Genomic DNA, 17387 nt, shown 5'->3' with positions numbered 1-17387 from the left:
AGCTGGTATGTATGCTGGTGCCTAACAAGGACGAAATCTTTCGGCGTGACATATGCCAATATTATACGACCAAATTTGCTAAGTCTTTGCTCTAGGTTTCCGTCGCTTTATTAAGAACGCATTGCGTAGCTTTATCAGTGTTTTTATTATTGTTCCATCTTCTGTGTCAGGAAGGATAAACTAGATATACTGTATATTTGTTTCAGATCACTATACTCTTTTGTGCTGTCCTCTACTCATTCTCACGTCTGTCTGTCGATTTTCAAGCCGCTGGTTCTGGTGTTAATGAGTGACAAGAGAGAAAGCGGTGCTACTCACGCCACCTTGTGAAGGAACAACACTTCACCAGCATGTTGAACGAGTTCCAGTCCTCTCGGGAGACAGGAGTGGTGAAACAAACAATATCAACGGCCTGTCTTCAAGAATGAGGATCCAATCTAATTTATCTTGCATCTTATTGGTTCGTGACGTGAGGCAGGGCGGCCTTGCCACGCTTAATTAACTTGTCTCGGCGCCGTGGCTGTCCGCGTGTCTGCGTCTATCAGCAATGGAGCAAGTATCGACCTCTCGTCACAATATGCCCATTAACCGTTCACAATGTTCATTTACTGACCATGCCAGTAGCACCAGCGAAAATTAAATTCAATAATAGACGGAAACCAAGCTGCCCTTAGAGGAAATTGCTTCTCTCTCTGTCTAAAGTACGCATCATGAAGACGAATATTTCAACAATGCTGTCAACATGTATATAACAGGATTGTTAAAAGTGTAATTTTTAAATAATAAATATATCAGAGCTGTCTGAAATGGATAGGATGATGGTGATAAGACCTGATAATTTATTAATTACAATTGGTAATACTGACAAAATAGAAAATTATCAAATATTACTATCCCTTAGAAATATACCAATAGAAAATAATGACTTTGAAAATAAACATACATTTAATTGGCTACACTTACTTGCTGGCACACAATCCCCTAGATACTAAAGCATTCGAATCGTGAGAGAGGGCTGTGTTCCTTATGTTCAAACGTTCTGCCCGCCTGCTGACCATGTTCGCTAACGGAAGACGTAGGTAAAAAAAAGAGGAAATCATCACCGAAGACAAATGAGGATACCTTCTACACTTTTAAATGTATTTAGTTGAAATTTTGCGTGCACATTTTCAAAAATTTGCCTGATATTCAGGTGAATTTTATGGCATAAATTTTAAGCATTTAAAATACATTTAAAATCAAATTTTTCACGTATTTAAAATTATATGGTGCATTTTCTTCAGTACGACTGGGTATTTTTTTCTGAAATTTTCGTCACATGATTAGATAGTCTTAATTTAAAATCCCGTGGAACAGAATTTTGATAGCTTTTATGTTACAGCATCTAAATTTAAAATACATTTTATTTTTTGAAAATTATTTCAAAATATCCATATCATAATTTCTATATTAAATCATTAATTGCAAATCTGTTGGGCATAATTGTGCAAGTTACCATTATCAATGGAACTGACAATTTTCATTTCTCTACTTCCTCTAGGTTTCGAGAAAGTAAACCTTACTCTGAAAAATGTAAGTTACGAGAAACGTGGTTTAAATTATTCTTATACAATCTTCCTGCAAGAGCTGCATGTTGCTCAAGGACAAAGAATACCTGAACAGCAATAATAGATAGAGACAGATACAGTACACGAGATAGTACGCAAAGGAGTGAGGCACGTTAAATATTTATCTGTGGTCTACAAGCATGGTTCTTGAAGGTCATGATGGACTTATTGAGAGTAGTAATGGTGATGTTATAGATGAAATCACTATTCAGCCCAAAGGTAATGCAAATGTTGTCAAAGAATTGAGGAATGGTTCCTCGAGCAACTAACTTCAAGCCCATTATGTAGAGTACAGGCAATGCCAAACCTTCTACTTCCTCAGAAGAGTCGATATTTTCTTCTGAAGACGCGGAGAAAGTTCTCTGCGGAACGTAAAGAGTTTCACCTTATTTTCTTGACGTGGCACAAGCCCAAAAGCCCATCTCATGTCTACAAGTACGAGCCGTGAACGCATCTATGTTAACAAGTTTTCTTGTTGTTAATGTCTGGTAAAATACCTTCACTGATTTTTTTTTTTTTTTTTTTTTTTTTTTTTGCTAGTTGCTTTACGTCGCACCGACACAGATAGGTCTTATGGCGACGATGGGTCAGGGAAGGGCTAGGAGTGGGAAGGAAGCGGCCGTGGCCTTAATTAAGGTACAGCCCCAGCATTTGCCTGGTGTGAAAATGGGAAACCATTTTCAGGGCTGCAGACAGTGGGGTTCGAACCTACTATCTCCCGAATACTGGATACTGGCCGCACTTAAGCGACTGCAGCTATCGAGCTCGGTCACTGATTTTTTGTGTGTGCTTGAACTCTTATTAAAAATTAGTGAGACAATTCCATTCACTGTATTTACACGTTGAATTCGATTTATCTTCACTCGTTTAAACACTGTACCAATAATTCTTCTCATATGTACATTACAAATCACGAAGAAAAGACACTGGAAAGTGCAATCTGCCATGTTGCCCACAGCTTTCTAACACTCGAGATCAAACATTTAATCCAAATGACCGTCAAAAAGGCAAAATAAACTCGGATTCCTGTTCAATGACGACGAAATATGGGTCGTGTCACCATAATACTTCTAAGTATTTAATTTACGCATTTAGAATTGGAATACAGCAATGGCACTTTGTTATTATAATCATGAAACTATGTAGTATTTTTTAAAGCCAAAGAAAGGAAATCACTTCTTTTCTGTGAAAATGTTACCTGCATCTGCCATACAGTACTAACCGTGTCAGTAGCACGAGCGGTTTGCAAAACTGAAATTAAATGTATCGAAACCAGGCTACCTTAAGAGGAAATTGCTTCACTCTATAAAGAACACATCATAGAGATGATTTCAACAATGCTGTCAAAATGTAAGAATACAGGATTATTAACAAGTGCAATTCTTCTTCTATCGCTTTTCCCATACCTGCGGGTTTGCGGGTGTGAACTGCGGTGCACATGAAGATCTGGCCCTGTTTTACGGTAGGATGCCCTTCCTGACTCCAAGTCTATGTGGAGGGATGTAATCACTACTATGTGTTTCTGTGGTGGTTGGTCGTGTGGTATGTTGTCTGAATAAGATGAGGGGAGTCCCAGAGGAAGCAGAAATAATCAGATGCGATTAAAATCCCCGACGCGGCCGGGAGTCGAACTCAGGACCATCTGAACCGAAGGCCTCAACGCTGACCATTCATTCAAAGTGTCGTACTATTAAAAATGCAACTGTTATACATAAAATCAGTTTGGATGGAACTGGAGCTGTCAGAAACAGGATAGGGTGCTGGTGATATGAGCTAATTATTTACTATTTCCAATTGGTAGTACTGACAAAATAAAAATATTAATATCCCTTTGGTAATTATAAAAATGAAACTAAAACTATATTTAATGGCTAAACTTACTGGCACATAATATCGTATGCACTACAGCATTCAAATCCTGAGAGCGGGCTGTATTCTGCAAATCATTTAACCTCGATCAGGCATTAATAAGAGAAGTTGCAGTGACTGCTTTGAAATATTCTACCCAAATCCTGAAGAACCATGTCTCCCAAACTTTTTAATGCAACAACATGTGTCAAAATGTGCTTATCAACCATTATGCAATCAACTCACAATTACTCTTATTATTAATCTTACAATTACTCTTATTATTAATCTTGTTTTTTGTATACTTTGCCCTTAGGGGCAATAAATAAATAAATAAATAAATAAATAAATAAATAAATAAATAAATAAGTAAATAAATTCACATGTTCATTCTGCCCGCCCGGCGATCGTGACCGTTAATGCGTCGAGTCATTACGGCCTGAGGCAGCGGCTAGCTGTTTCGAGTTCTGTTGGTAAAATTTTCACCATCAGAATGTTGGCCGGAAAGTTGGGAGAATTGATAGTAGACACTTTCTAATCATTATCTTGTTCGACTCGTTGGCTGAATGGTCAGCGTACTGGCCTTCGGTTCAGAGGGTCCCGGGTTCGGTTCCCGGCCGGGTCGGGGATTTTAACCTTCATTGGTTAATTCCATGGTTCGGGGGATGGGTGTTTGTGCTGTCCCCAACATCGTTGCAACTCACAAACCACACATAACACTATCCCCCACCACAATAACACGCAGTTACCGACACATGGCAGATGCCGCCCACCCTCATCGGAGGGTCTGCCTTACAAGGGCTGCACTTGGCTAGAAACAGCCACACGAAATATTATTATTTATCATTATATTGCGTTCCAGAAGCTTGGGTTCAATTTCAAACCTCTCCAGAGTGTTCACATGTAGTCCTATGACGCTATTGTTGGTGATTCGTCCGTCGGATCGAGACGTTAAGCCTTTAGCAGACTCCTTTTTGTTATTCGACAGGAGTAGGCTGTGTGCCGATACGGGGTTTCACCATCTTTCAAATTCCTTGTCATCATCACACACCGAGACGCGTAGAACGTGTAACTTACGGGCATCAACTAGAAAGACGTCCACCAGACCTCTCCTGTGCCACACATCACATCACACGTTCATTCTCATGACGATCTGGTGCGACCTGTCTCACGTGTGTGTGTGTGTGTGTGTGTGTGTGTGTGTGTGTGTGTGTGTGTGTGGGTGGGTGTGGCCCTGTTTTACGGCCGAATGCCCTTTCTGAAGCAACCCTATATAAAGGGATGTAATCACTATGGTGTGTTTCTGTGGTGGTTGTTAGTGTAGTGTGTTGCCTGAATATGAAGAAGTCAGTGTTGGGACAAACACAAACAACCAGCCCCCAGCAAGAAGAATTAATCACACGCGATTAAAATCCCCGATCCAACTGGGAATCGAACCCGGGACCCTCTGAGCCGAAGGTCTCATGACAATCTCTGTGATCAAATTACTCTTTTATGAGCTAGTGTGCTTCGTTTATAGTCTAATTGTTACTGGTAAAATTAAGCAATGCACGTCAAATTTAATTTCCTATAGGCCTATAATTAGATTTGAGAGAAAACGCATTTTTACAAAGCACAAAAATATTAACAATTTCGTGAAGTAATTAACTTAGTGTTAGCCGGCCCCGCGGTGTAGAGGTAGCATGCGTGCCTCTTACTCGAAGGCCCAGGTACGATCCCGGTCATATCGGGCAATTTTACCTAAATCTAAGGGCAGGTTCTAGGTCCATTCAGCCTACGTGATTACAATCGAGGAGCCATCTGACGGTGAGATAGTGGCTCTGGTCTAAGAAGCCAAGAATAACGGCCGAGACGATTCGTCATGACCATACGTCACCTGCAGGACTTCGGGCTGAGCAGCCTACCAAGCGATCGCTCATAGAACCTCATGGGGATTTCTGTAAGTACCTAGGTGTTAATACGAGGGAAATCTTGATTGGGGTAATAAAATTAACGAGATTGCAAATAAAAATTACAGATCTCTTCATATGGCTCTGAGGTATTTAGGATTTGTAGTAAGGATGTAAACGAGACGCCGTATAAGTCACTGGTAATACCAATGTTACAGTAGAGTTCTATATTAAGGGACCCGTACTACGACTGCTTAATTCGAGAACTGGGAAAGATCCAAAAGAAAGCAGCACGGTTGGTTCTGAGTGATTTTCGACAAAAGAATAGTGGTACGAAAATGTTTTAAACTCTGGGTTAGAAAGACTTGGAAGTAAGGAGACAGCTCTACTAAGCGGGATGTTCCGAGCTGTCAGCAAAGATGTAGTGTCGAATAAACTGAGTAGGTAATAGGTTTGAATGGAGTTTTCTTAAAAAACAAAATATCATGATATTATAAAGACAACAGTGGAATTCGAGAGGACAAATTAAGGTAAATATTCATTTATAGGAAGAGACAGGCTATAATGATTTTTCCACGGGCGATGTTCGATAAATTTCCAACTTTACTGAAATCATTTCCGAAACAATCTAGACAACAATTGATAGAGAATCTGCCTCCTGGGCGACAGTTCTTAATTCAGAGCAGTGGTGATTGAGGACGCTAAACTTTAAGATGAACAATATACAATTTACCATTCAATTGGAAATGTACCTCTACAGGGAGAACAAATTTGTTAACAAAGAATTCGTTTCTGCTTTAGCGCATTAGCATTCCACATTTGACCGAGCGAGTTGGCCGTGCCGTTAAGGTTGCGCAGTTGTGAGCTTGCTTTCGGGAGATAGTGGGTTCGCCCTGAAGATGGTTTTCCGTGGTTTCCAATTTTCACACCAGGCAAATGCTGGGGGTGTACCTCAATTAAGGCCGTAGCCGCTACCTTTCCAATCCTAGCCCTTTTCCATCCTTCAGTCACCGAAAATCTTCGATGTGATAGTGCGACGTTGAACAAGTAGGGAAAAAATCCCTATTTGCTAATAGGATGTGATCGTGCTGTCAGTCTCCCACTACCAAGCAACGTCTAGGAAAGGCGCGCCAGAGAAACTGATGACACAAAATGGCACGTTCTGGACGAAAAATTGCACACACACGCGCGCGCGCACGCGGGCGCTAACAACTCTAAAGCTGGCTCTATAGCTGTGAATATAAATTTTAATAAATACAGAAATGTTATCAATTTCTTTCAGTAACAGATTGTCTCTTTCGAGGTCATGAATATTCATGATAGGAGGTACAAATTATTATGTGTTCAAGACTATGCATATGCATATAATAACTTACCGTGTTCGTAAATATACGGAAGGTGTGACAGGATATTCTAAATGTGCCAACCTATTGATGAGTTGACGAATGTACCTACAGTATTACTTATAACAGAGAGGCGCGTTTCTAACCGAAAGAGTGACCAATGACTAAATCAACATTGATATTACTTCTATAATAGGGTTAAGACTCTATCTACCGGGCAAGTGGGCCGTGCGGTTAAGGGCGCGCAGCTGTGAGCTTATATCTGGGAGATAGTGAGTTCGAATCCCACTGTCGGCAGCCCTGAAGATGGTTTTCCATGGTTTCCCATTTTCACACCAGGCAAATGCTGGGGCTGTACCCTAATTAAGGCTACGGCCGCTTCCTTCCAATTCCTATCCCATCGTCTCCATGAGACCTATCTGTGTCAGTGCGACGTAAAGCCAATAGCAAGAAAAAGGCTCTACCTTCAAAATAGGACACTGAAATTGAATGAGTTACACTCCAGAAACACTTGACACAGAGAGAGAGAGAGAGAGATTTATTAAAGAAATAAATCTTGTGTCTTCCAATGAGGTCGACCATTCAGATCCGAAATACAGTCAGGTAACAATTGCAATGGAGTTTAAAACATCAGAAAGTGAAAATTTAATTTGTAATGCTGTTATCTCCTTAGACAAACACGAAACCCCGCCTGGGAAATTTACCTTATTAGACTGAATCTACTCTGGCGAAAAAGAAGTGGTGAAATGCTTACCTGTCGGGCAGCCTGCTTGATGATCTTTTTGTATTTGTGCCAATTCTGGCGAACTATATCCAGAGGTTTCTCAGTAGCCTTATCACCGACTGCTGCGTACTCTACTACTGCTGCAATATAGCTGTCGTCATCGGGTGTAGACAGCTGAAAACACACAATTCAATGAAATCAAGAACTGTGTGAACTGAAATTCGGAGTAAATATGCATTTTGTTACTAAATGATAATGATAATAATAATCTTATAAACAAGCCTCTAGTGTTTCTCCTAAGAGACAAGTGAAGAGTGTATTTCATTAATTATAATTTCAGAAGCCATTAAGCATTTCCAGTTGTTTTATCACTTCTGCGAACAATGCGATGTAGCCCACTTTGATATGCTACTTAAATTATTTATACTAACAAGCTTAGAGCTATTAAGATTTCATCAATTCTACTACATGCTACATACGTACATTTACTTTTTAATTAACTTGAGATGAAAGACATTGCAGAAGTAAACAAATGTAACATAAAAAAGAAAGAAAGAAAGAAAGAAAGAAAGAAAGAAAGAAAGAAAGAAAGAAAGAAAGAAAGAAATATAAACAAATATGCTAGTTCACATTTCCATCAAAAAGGAGAAACACCACTCTGTTCCTTCTGATGTAAAATGGACTTTCAAAATATTGACAGAATACATTTTGGTTAATAAAGTGTATCTATGCACTGTGAAAGGTTCTCTAAATTTCCTTAGGAAGATTTAAATTGGTTATATAGAGTTCATAAGGTCTGCAAATTAAATTTAATATAATTTCGTTATCCCCCCTTTTTTCTAAATAATACCCTTCTTCTTGCATTTTAATCGTAACTATTCTATTATTATCTTTGTAAAATATTATTTCATACCTTAATCTATTTTTAGTGTAAGACTTGTCAATCTAGGTTACCTCCTGGTATGGGGAAAAGCGGTATAAAGTGCAGAACTGGTCATACGCTGACAGCTGTCAGAACCAGCATCTTAACGGTTCTTAAATTTCGAGAAATTGATTCCATCCCTGAATGCGGACACTATAAAAGAATTCGAATAAGTTGCTCAGTTTGAGCTTAAGGAAAGGAAGTTCTTGGTTATAAGCTCGTACAAAATAAACAACACTAGTATCACCCTAGACGGAAAAATAATAGAAAAGGTATCCCATTTCAAGCATCTAGGATGCTGGCTTCCGGAAGAATGAGATGCGGATGGGGGTATGAAAACCAGAATCGGCATTGCAAGAGGTGTGACTTTAAAATTAAAGGGGGATATGGAACTGCGCCCATGTTCAGTGGTGTTTCCAGATCCTTTAATTACGCCGATTGAACTGCGCCCATAGTCAAGTCAGCTGTTAGCCCAAGGTCAGTGAAGTGAAGGACTGTCTCCCACTACTAGCTTCTGTACTGTTGAGAATAAGAGGTAGTGCCCCGTCCCGATAAGCAGCACAAAATGGGAAACCCAACAGAAAAAAATTCCAAGACAATATTCGTCCTGAAGGGTGAAGAAAATGTGTAGTATGAAACTACTCGGAAATAAAGGATTAAATTAAAACTTCATAAATACCAAATATAAATATCAAGTATCGACTGAGACACTATAGGATCATGCTAGCAAATCCTTCCTACATAACATTTAAGCGTGTATTACTCGCGCCCTTTCAAGCGTTCCAGGTTCGCTTCATATTTGTCACCTGCAAGTTTACATAGATTTGAAATAAGTCACTTAAGATTAACATCACTCGACAAACGTAATTCGGTGGAGGGGAGGAGGGAAGAACCTACCTGACGGCTAACCAAAGGCGCACTTCCACTACCGCTTTGCGAAGGTTGACGCTATCAGATCACACTCAAATATTTAAAAATAAATATCTATCTTTATTCTTCTTCTTCTTTTCCTACCGCTTTTTCCCTCACCTGTGGGGTCGCGGGTGTGAACTGTGTCGCACATTTGGATTTGGCCCTGTTTTACGGGCGGATGCCCTTCCTGACACCAACCCTATACGGAGGGATGTAATCACAATTGCGTGTTTCTGTGGTGGTTGGTAGTGTGGTATGTTGTCTGAATATGAAGAGGAGAGTGTTGGGACGGACACAAATACCCAGTCCCCGAGCTAGAAGAATTAATCAGAAGCGATTAAAATCCCTGACCCGGCCAGGAATCGAACCGGGGACCCTCTGAACTGAAGGCATCATGACAATTACAAATGACAAAAATTAATATCTATCTTTATTTCTGTTTAATACTGCAGTAAATGTTGCAGTAGAGACAAAGGAGGACATCATTAAGATAAGATCCAGATTTCAAGTTCTTAAGTACCGGTACTAAACAGAAAAAAAAAACATAAATGTTTGAGTGTGATTTGATAGAATCTGATGATGTTCTTTCAAGAGCGAAACATTTTAATTAAGCTGTTTCTTTTGCAGGTGTAATAATGTTACCATATGTTTTCTCTTCTAGTTAGTTCATAAATTTATTTACTCAAAGTTAATTTCTACAGACTGAAGAGTCTAAAAGATATAAATTAAAAACCAACTTCCTCAAAGTAAACAACTGAAAACATGAAATATATTACCTGTAGAGTAGCTGGTATCAGGGCGCTCAGCAAGACGCAGGAGAGCAACAAACACGTGGCCATGGTTACAACTGAAACAAAGAAGGTACACAGACTAACTTAAATGAATACCTACAGAATCAGTAAAAAGTAATTCCCTGGTTAACTGGTGGAGTTACTTAGTCGTAGTGTTGACTCTTATTGAAGGATAAGTACGACTAGATAACTAGCTCCTCTTACATTCTAACTACAAGAGCAAACTCTGCCGTGGTGTTAGTCGAAGGGAGAATAGAAAGCAGGACCAAATATTCGGCTTTTTGTTCCGAATAACGTTGTTAATAGACTCTTTTACAATAATGGTCTGTATATTAATAAGACCAAATATCACATACACGAATAATAGGAGTCAAGATGTTGGGGAATGTCATTAACATCATAAAATGAGGTATTCTAGTATACTGTATAATACCTATCGAATATAAAATGACTCATTAGACTAATGTTTCTCTCGACAGAGAGGATAGAATTAATAAGTTTACGAGACATGACAGAAAGGAACTATATGCACTCATTCATATAGCAGTTAAGTATATATCAAATACGTGTCATTATTATTGTCAGTGCCAGGGCTAAAAATGTCCAAATATGGAGTAATAATGTCGGGTGGCCTCCGAAGAGGTCTGGTGCATGTCTTTCCAGTTGACGCCGTATAGACGACCTGAGCGTCTGTGAGGATTGAGCCCTACCTATGATGAAGACGACACAAACACACACACACACACACACACACACACACACACACACCCAGCTCCCGAGCTGTCGGAATTAACCAAAGCAGGTTAAAATCCCCAACCCTGGCGGGAGTTGAACCCGGAAAACTCTGGACCAAACGCCAGCACGCTAACCATTTAGGCGTAGAACCACGCAAATATGGAGTGAAATGTGGTATTGTTTTTATAAAAGTATTGAAAAATAATGTAAGGAATTTCTGCATTGTATCATATGCTAATACTTGTGCAGTTGCAGATGTATTAATTAAACACGAAAGTCCCACAACAAAGTTAAAGTCGTCCGCCTCTATACTGTATTGGTTAGTATGATTAACTGCCATCCCTGGAGACCCGGGTTCGATTCCTGGCTCTGCCACGAGACTTGAAAAGTGGTACGAGAACCACTCAGCCTCGAGAGGTCAGCTGAGTATTCCCACCTCAACCATCCTCGAAATGGTTTTCCCTAATTTCCCACTTCTTCCCCTGGCAAATGCAGGGATAGTATCTAACTTAGTTTCATGGCCGCTTCCTTCCCTCTTCCTTGTCTATCCCTTCCAATCTTCCCATCCACCACAAGGCCCCTGTTCAGCATGGCAGATAGGGCCGTATGGGAGAGGTGGTCCTCCTCACCAGTTTTATCCCTGACCAAATGTCTCACGTTCCGGGACACTGCCCTTGAGGTGGAAGAGGTGAGATCCCTCGCTGAGTCGAGGGAGAAAACCAAACATGGATGGTAAACTGACTAAATAAAAAAACTTTTTTTTACAATTTGCTTTACGTCGCACCGACATAGATAGGTCTTATGGCGACGATGAGATAGGAATGGTTTAGGAATGAGAAGGAAATGGTTGTAGCCTGGTGTGAAAATGGGAAACCACGGAAAACTATCTTCAGAGCTGCCGACAGCGAGGTTCGAACCCCGAATGCAAGCTCACAGCTGCGCGACTCTTTCTGTGCGGCCAACTCACTAGGTAAAAAGAAAAGAAAGTTTGAGAACATGAATTTAACCTTTTTGATATGGGTCACAGCGGTTTGGGTGACAAACCTCGAAGGAATCACCAGAACTGTTGACACATCTGGCGGGTTGTCGACGGAACCACATCTGTGCCCAGGTACACACGTCGTCTTCCGATGACCAAGACAACAACAACAGCAAGTACATTAAAGAGAATTCTATTGATTGCGCCCAAAAAACTAAGTGAAGTAATGATGCACTTCTAGATCTTACTGTTAATAGCGTCGTATTCATACAATGCATGTTTTTAAGTAGAATGTTGTCACTAAAAAATAATTTTACTTGCTGATAAGTCTATTTAGTATCAGAAGGAGTTATTTGTGTAGCTTCAAATACCACCGGACTGATCTGAGTTTGAGCCCTCCAACTTGGAGGGCCATTCAGTCCATCTTATTCTTTACTATGCCGATATTTACCAGCTATTTCGTGAGCATTCCTTATTATGATTATTACAATTCGTGGTAAAGGTTAGCAAAGGTATCCGGTTGTAAAAATGGGCTAAATCCATGCAATGTGCCGACCCAGGTAAAATGGGAAACAGGCTAAGAAGAAGGAGTAGAAGACTTGGTGGCGATTATTGTTACTCGTATATGAAACTAAAGGCAACGCATTGAAAGCACACCACGTTCACCAAGGTCGATTTTTATGAAGTAATGGGATACACTTTACTCCGGCTTCTCGGCCGAATGGTCGGCGTAGGTCTAGAGGTCTTTCTTTTAGAGGACGCCAGGGTCGTTTCCCGACCAGGTCGGGGATTTCAGCTTTATATAGTTAACTTCTCTAGCCCGTTGGCTGTGTGTTTCTATTCGTCTTAATATTCATCTTCAATTACACACACTATACACCAGTACAGAAATATGTAGTAGCCTACTAATTGCATCCCTCCATATAGGGTTGGGGTCAGGCAAGGCATCCGTCCGTAAAACTAGGTTCAATCCATGGAAATTAATGACCCCAGGTAAAATGGGAAAAGTCCAGGAAGAAGTAGAAGAAGAAGAAGAGTTGGTGGTGATTTAAAAAAAAATACAATTTGCTTTACGTCGCACCGACACAGATAGGTCGTATGGCGACGATGGGACAGGGAAGGATAGGAGTGTGAAGGAAGCGGCCGTGGCCTTAATTAAGATAAAGCCCCAGCACTTGTCTGATGTGAAAATGGGAATCCACAGAAAACAATCTCCAGGGCTGCCGACAGTGGGGTTCGAACCCACCATCTCCCGGATGCAAGCTCACAGCTGCGCGGCCCTAACAGCACGGCCAACTCGACCGGTGATTAAGAGGAAGTGCAACTGGGCACTATTCAGAAGGAAGAATTCCGACACTTCGAAGAATGGAGGTATAGGCCAAAGAAAGGGAAAGGCCATGAAGAGCGTGAAAATAAAAGAATCCGTAGGCCTCGCAAACGAACTAGAGTTGACCAAGGCAGGTCGCATAGAAGCCTGGCACCAGTCAGCGGAAGCAATGGCAGGACTCAGCTAAGTGCCCCCCGGGACGCCAACTCACGCTGTCAGATTAAGGGTCACTGGGGCCCCTTTTAGTCGCCTCTTAGGACAGGCAGGGTATACCGTGGATGCTATTCTAAAGCCCCACCCAAAAAGGTGAGAAGTAGTAGATGAAGAATTACACTTTACCAGCGGGGACGCATGTTTAGAATGGGAATATTATGCAGAAAGTGATGTAAACGATACCTGAAGTATCCCCGACGTATAGGCTACATATTTCATACGGAAGGAGTGAAATTTCCGGGCGAGTTGGCCGTGCGGTCAGGGGCGTGCATCTATGAGCTTGCATCTGTGAGATGGTGGGTTTGAACCCCGCGCCGGCAGCCTTGAAGATTATTTTCGGTGGTTTCCCATTTTCACACCAGGCAAATGCTGGGGATGTATCTTAATTAAGTCCACGGCCGTTTCCTTCCGACTCCTAGGCCTTTCCTATCACATCGTCACCACAAGCCCTATCTGTGTCGATGAGACGTAAAAAAATTGTAAAAAAAAGAGTGTGTTATTCACCGATTTTTAATTTTTTTTTTGCTACTTGCTTTACGTCGCACCGACACTGATAGGTCTTATGGCAACGATGGGACAGGGAAGGGCTAGGAGTGGGAAGGAAGCGGCCATAGCCTTAATTAAGGTACAGCCCCAGCATTTGCCTGGTGTGAAAATGGGAAACCACGGAAAACCATCTTCAGGGCTGCCGACAGTGGGGTTCAATTTTTAATTAGTTAAGTAGTAGTGAATATTTTAATTTAAGTTTTAGCCACTGTCGAACGTATAGAGCTCCTAGAAGCATTCTTATATAATAGGTCTATATACTTATATAGGAAAATTAAAACGGAAACTGTAAATTAGCCGAATGTAGGGATTTTCTGCGATCCTATTGGTTGAATGTGACTTTTTTTTAAATTTGCTCTGCTATTACTAGTCTTGTGCAGCCATTGTAAGACAGACCCTCCGACGAATGTGGGTGGCATCGCCCACGTATTGGAACCTGCGTAATATTGTGTGAGTTCCAGGGTTGTTGGGGCCAGTACTGACACCCAGTCCCAAGCTGGGAGAATTAACCATTTAAGGTTAAAATCTTCTGGCCGGCAGGGAATCGAACCCGGAGCCCTCTGAACCGAAGGTGACTATGATGACCATTACGCAAAGGAGCCGGACGGCTGCATGTGATGAAGTGCAGTTTGCTCTTGTCTCCGATAGAGTTCGCATAATGTCTGTACACAGGGCTACCACATTCTATGGAAATAATAAAACCGAGAAATTTGAAAGTGTCATGGCGTATGCCGGATGCGAGTGCTGTATCCCGGACGTAAACATATTAAATACGTAACGAGTGAAATTCGCCGATTTTCAATTCTCTACCTAACAGTTAATGTAGGCCCTATGTCAATGTTCATTAATTCAAATTTTATCCACTTTCGAAAATAGAATGCGCTGATCTTCCGCGGGAACGCGGCTCTAACCTGCGGGTTACTTTGTTGTCCCAACCCAATGGTCTTGTTACTAGCCAGACTTAACCAATCCAGTTCAATTGCAGTGGCGGCTCGTGATGATAGAAATGTGTGGGGCACATTCAACATACTAGGAACACTAGGAATCAATTAAATCAATTAAATTAATCCGCCATTGAATATATTATCGATTGTACAATTCCTCTGTATGAGCCTTTGGCTCGTTGGAATTAATTATTTAAATATCTATCTATCATCTACCTTCTTATTTCTTGTATATGAAACTGCGATTGTAGGTTCTGTTTTTATCTTTGAACGATTTATATTAAGCTCCGGTCTTGGTCGGCCCATTTCTTTAGCTAATAATCTGTTTTTGTAATTAAGAGATTTTGTTTGTAAGTAGCTCACTTGATTCATTTTATAAACACTTATGCTCGCAGAGGAATACACTCAGATACATCACACTAATCTTCACACACTTTTCAGACTTACAAAGAACATCGACACCGATGGATACGATTAATCTAACAGACGTACAAGGTAAGCACAGGTTTGCTACAAACACTACCTTTGCACGCGTTAATAATACATATGCCGACAAGAAAGTGTAGCTGGGTGCTATCTACTAGGCTGTAGGAGAAGTAAGTTCAAAATACGAACTAGCGCTGAAGTGTCACGTCGTAGAAATACTGTGACCGGGTCAATGGAATTTGCCATAACCCCTTTCTCCCCTCACAGCTCGCAGAAAGTAATGAAAAACACCAAAACCTACCAACGGTGAGGCGCACAATACTTCTGGTAATCGATCCTTGGAAGCCTTCAACGCTTGGCTTTTCAGATCTTGCTACACGGACGCTGTCAGTCAGAAATGAGTTCGTTAGCGAGAATGGTAACTAACAAAGTCATTGAGTGCATAGTGTATCCCAGTTATAAATACAGAATTTTAAGGTATCAGTGGACAGGTACAATAGTTCAAAAGAAGGCAGAAAACAAAATACAAAAATATACTTAAATATCAGGTGTAGCACGGCAGAAATATTATAACCCGAGTAAATTTTCTCGTGAACTTAAATAGCAACGGAGAATTGCATTTATTACTAGTGTTCTGATAACGATCTCCTTCTCCCCACAATACGTAAAATATAACAACTTCCTATGCATCAATAAATTGCGTACATTACTTCACTGAAACGTCATATGGTACAGGAAAAGTGACAGTTCCAACGTGTGACTCACCTGCCTCCGGGAAGTTGCTACTACTCCAACAGCTGCTATAAGCCAACTGAACAAGTCTAAGAACTGTTTACATCTTTATAGCAGCTACATTATCAGGCCGACTGTCTTCCAGGAAACTGGTCTGTGGAACTCCTGCAAGGTGGTTCCCCGGCTATGGAGAAACGACTTGCACTTTATGGAACGAATGCGAACTGCGAAGAGAAATCGGGTCATGAGTGATTTAAATGATTCCTGTTGTCTCACGCGCAAGGTCAGTAAACTGCTGACAAGGTCAAGCCGCATACGTCACAAGCGATGCAATTATCATGCGCAGTGTTACGTACGGTACTATAAACGGCTTAGATGCGTCAGATGTTCGCGTCTTCAGACAATGCCTACCTATTGGTGTACTTCCAAGTAGATTCATTCACGAACTAACGATTCGTTTGGAATTTGTCATACGGTTTTTAACAAGTGAATTCGTACACCATACTGTAGAATAGCTATGTACTGTTTATCTTGCTTTTGTGTCATCGTGCTCGTTGGCTGAATGGTCAGCGTAGTGATCTTGTGTGTAGAGAGACCCGGGTTCGATTTCCGGCCGGGTGAGGGAATATTACTGCGTTTGGTTAATTCCAGGGATTCGAGGTTTGTGTTCGCCTTAATAGTCCGCCTTTGTGGTGTAGTGTTTAGCGTGATTAGCTGCCATCCCCGGAGGCCCGGGTTCGATTCCCGGCTCTGCCACGAAATTTGAAAAGTGGTACGAGGGCTAGAACGGGGTCCATTCAGCCTCGGGAGGTCAACTGAGTAGAGGTGGGTTCGATTCCCACCTCAGCCATCCTGGAAGTGGTTTTCCGTGGTTTCCCACATCTCCTCCAGGCAAATGACGGGATGGTACGTAACTTGAAGCCACGGCCGCTTCCTTCCCTCTTCCTTGCCTGTCCCTTCCAATCTTTCCATCCCTCCACAAGACCCCTGTTCACCATAGCATGTGAGGCCTCCTGGGCGAGGTACTGGTCATTCTCCCCAGTTGTAGCCCCCGACCCAGAGTCTGAAGCTCCAGGACACTGCCCTTGAGGCGGTAGAGGTGGGATCCCTAGCTAAGTCCGAGAAAAAAAACCGACCCGGGAGGGTAAACAGATGAAGAAGAAGAAGTAGTGTTCGCCTTAATAAATTTATCTTAATCTGTCCTACAGTGTTCGCCTTAATAACTTTATCTTAATCTGTCCTACACAACACACTACTCTATTAACCACCACAGAAACAAGTTGATTTATTCGCGAACTAAAAATTCATTTGAAATTTGTCATACGGGTTTTAACAAGTGAATTCGTACACCATACCGTAGAATACAACCCTATAGTATGACATAAGGAAGGTCATCCGGCCGTAAAACAGGGCCAAATCCGCACCAAATGGCGGTCCCAATAAATTGGG

The 17387-nt window shown here is 41.3% G+C and overlaps 1 protein-coding gene across 1 annotated transcript in view; it reads right to left on the bottom strand.

The window, feature by feature from the left end:
* The window catches only part of LOC136884477 (vanin-like protein 2), a 143243-nt gene extending 127050 nt beyond the window's left edge, over positions 1 to 16193 (bottom strand). Inside the window, exons 1-3 of the mRNA XM_067156676.2 lie at positions 15972 to 16193; positions 10022 to 10092; positions 7442 to 7585 (exon numbers count right to left, since the gene is read on the bottom strand). Coding sequence (XP_067012777.2) covers positions 7442 to 7585; positions 10022 to 10084 — 207 coding nt within the window. The 5' untranslated portion in view covers positions 10085 to 10092; positions 15972 to 16193. The remainder of the gene's footprint in view (positions 1 to 7441; positions 7586 to 10021; positions 10093 to 15971) is intronic.
* Between the last annotated feature and the right edge of the window lie 1194 nt (positions 16194 to 17387).

Source organism: Anabrus simplex, chromosome 1 (genome assembly GCF_040414725.1).
Source record: "Anabrus simplex isolate iqAnaSimp1 chromosome 1, ASM4041472v1, whole genome shotgun sequence".
Lineage (NCBI taxonomy): Eukaryota > Metazoa > Arthropoda > Insecta > Orthoptera > Tettigoniidae > Anabrus > Anabrus simplex.
Note: the sequence above shows the minus strand (reverse complement) of the source record. Positions and strands in the feature narration are given on the sequence as shown.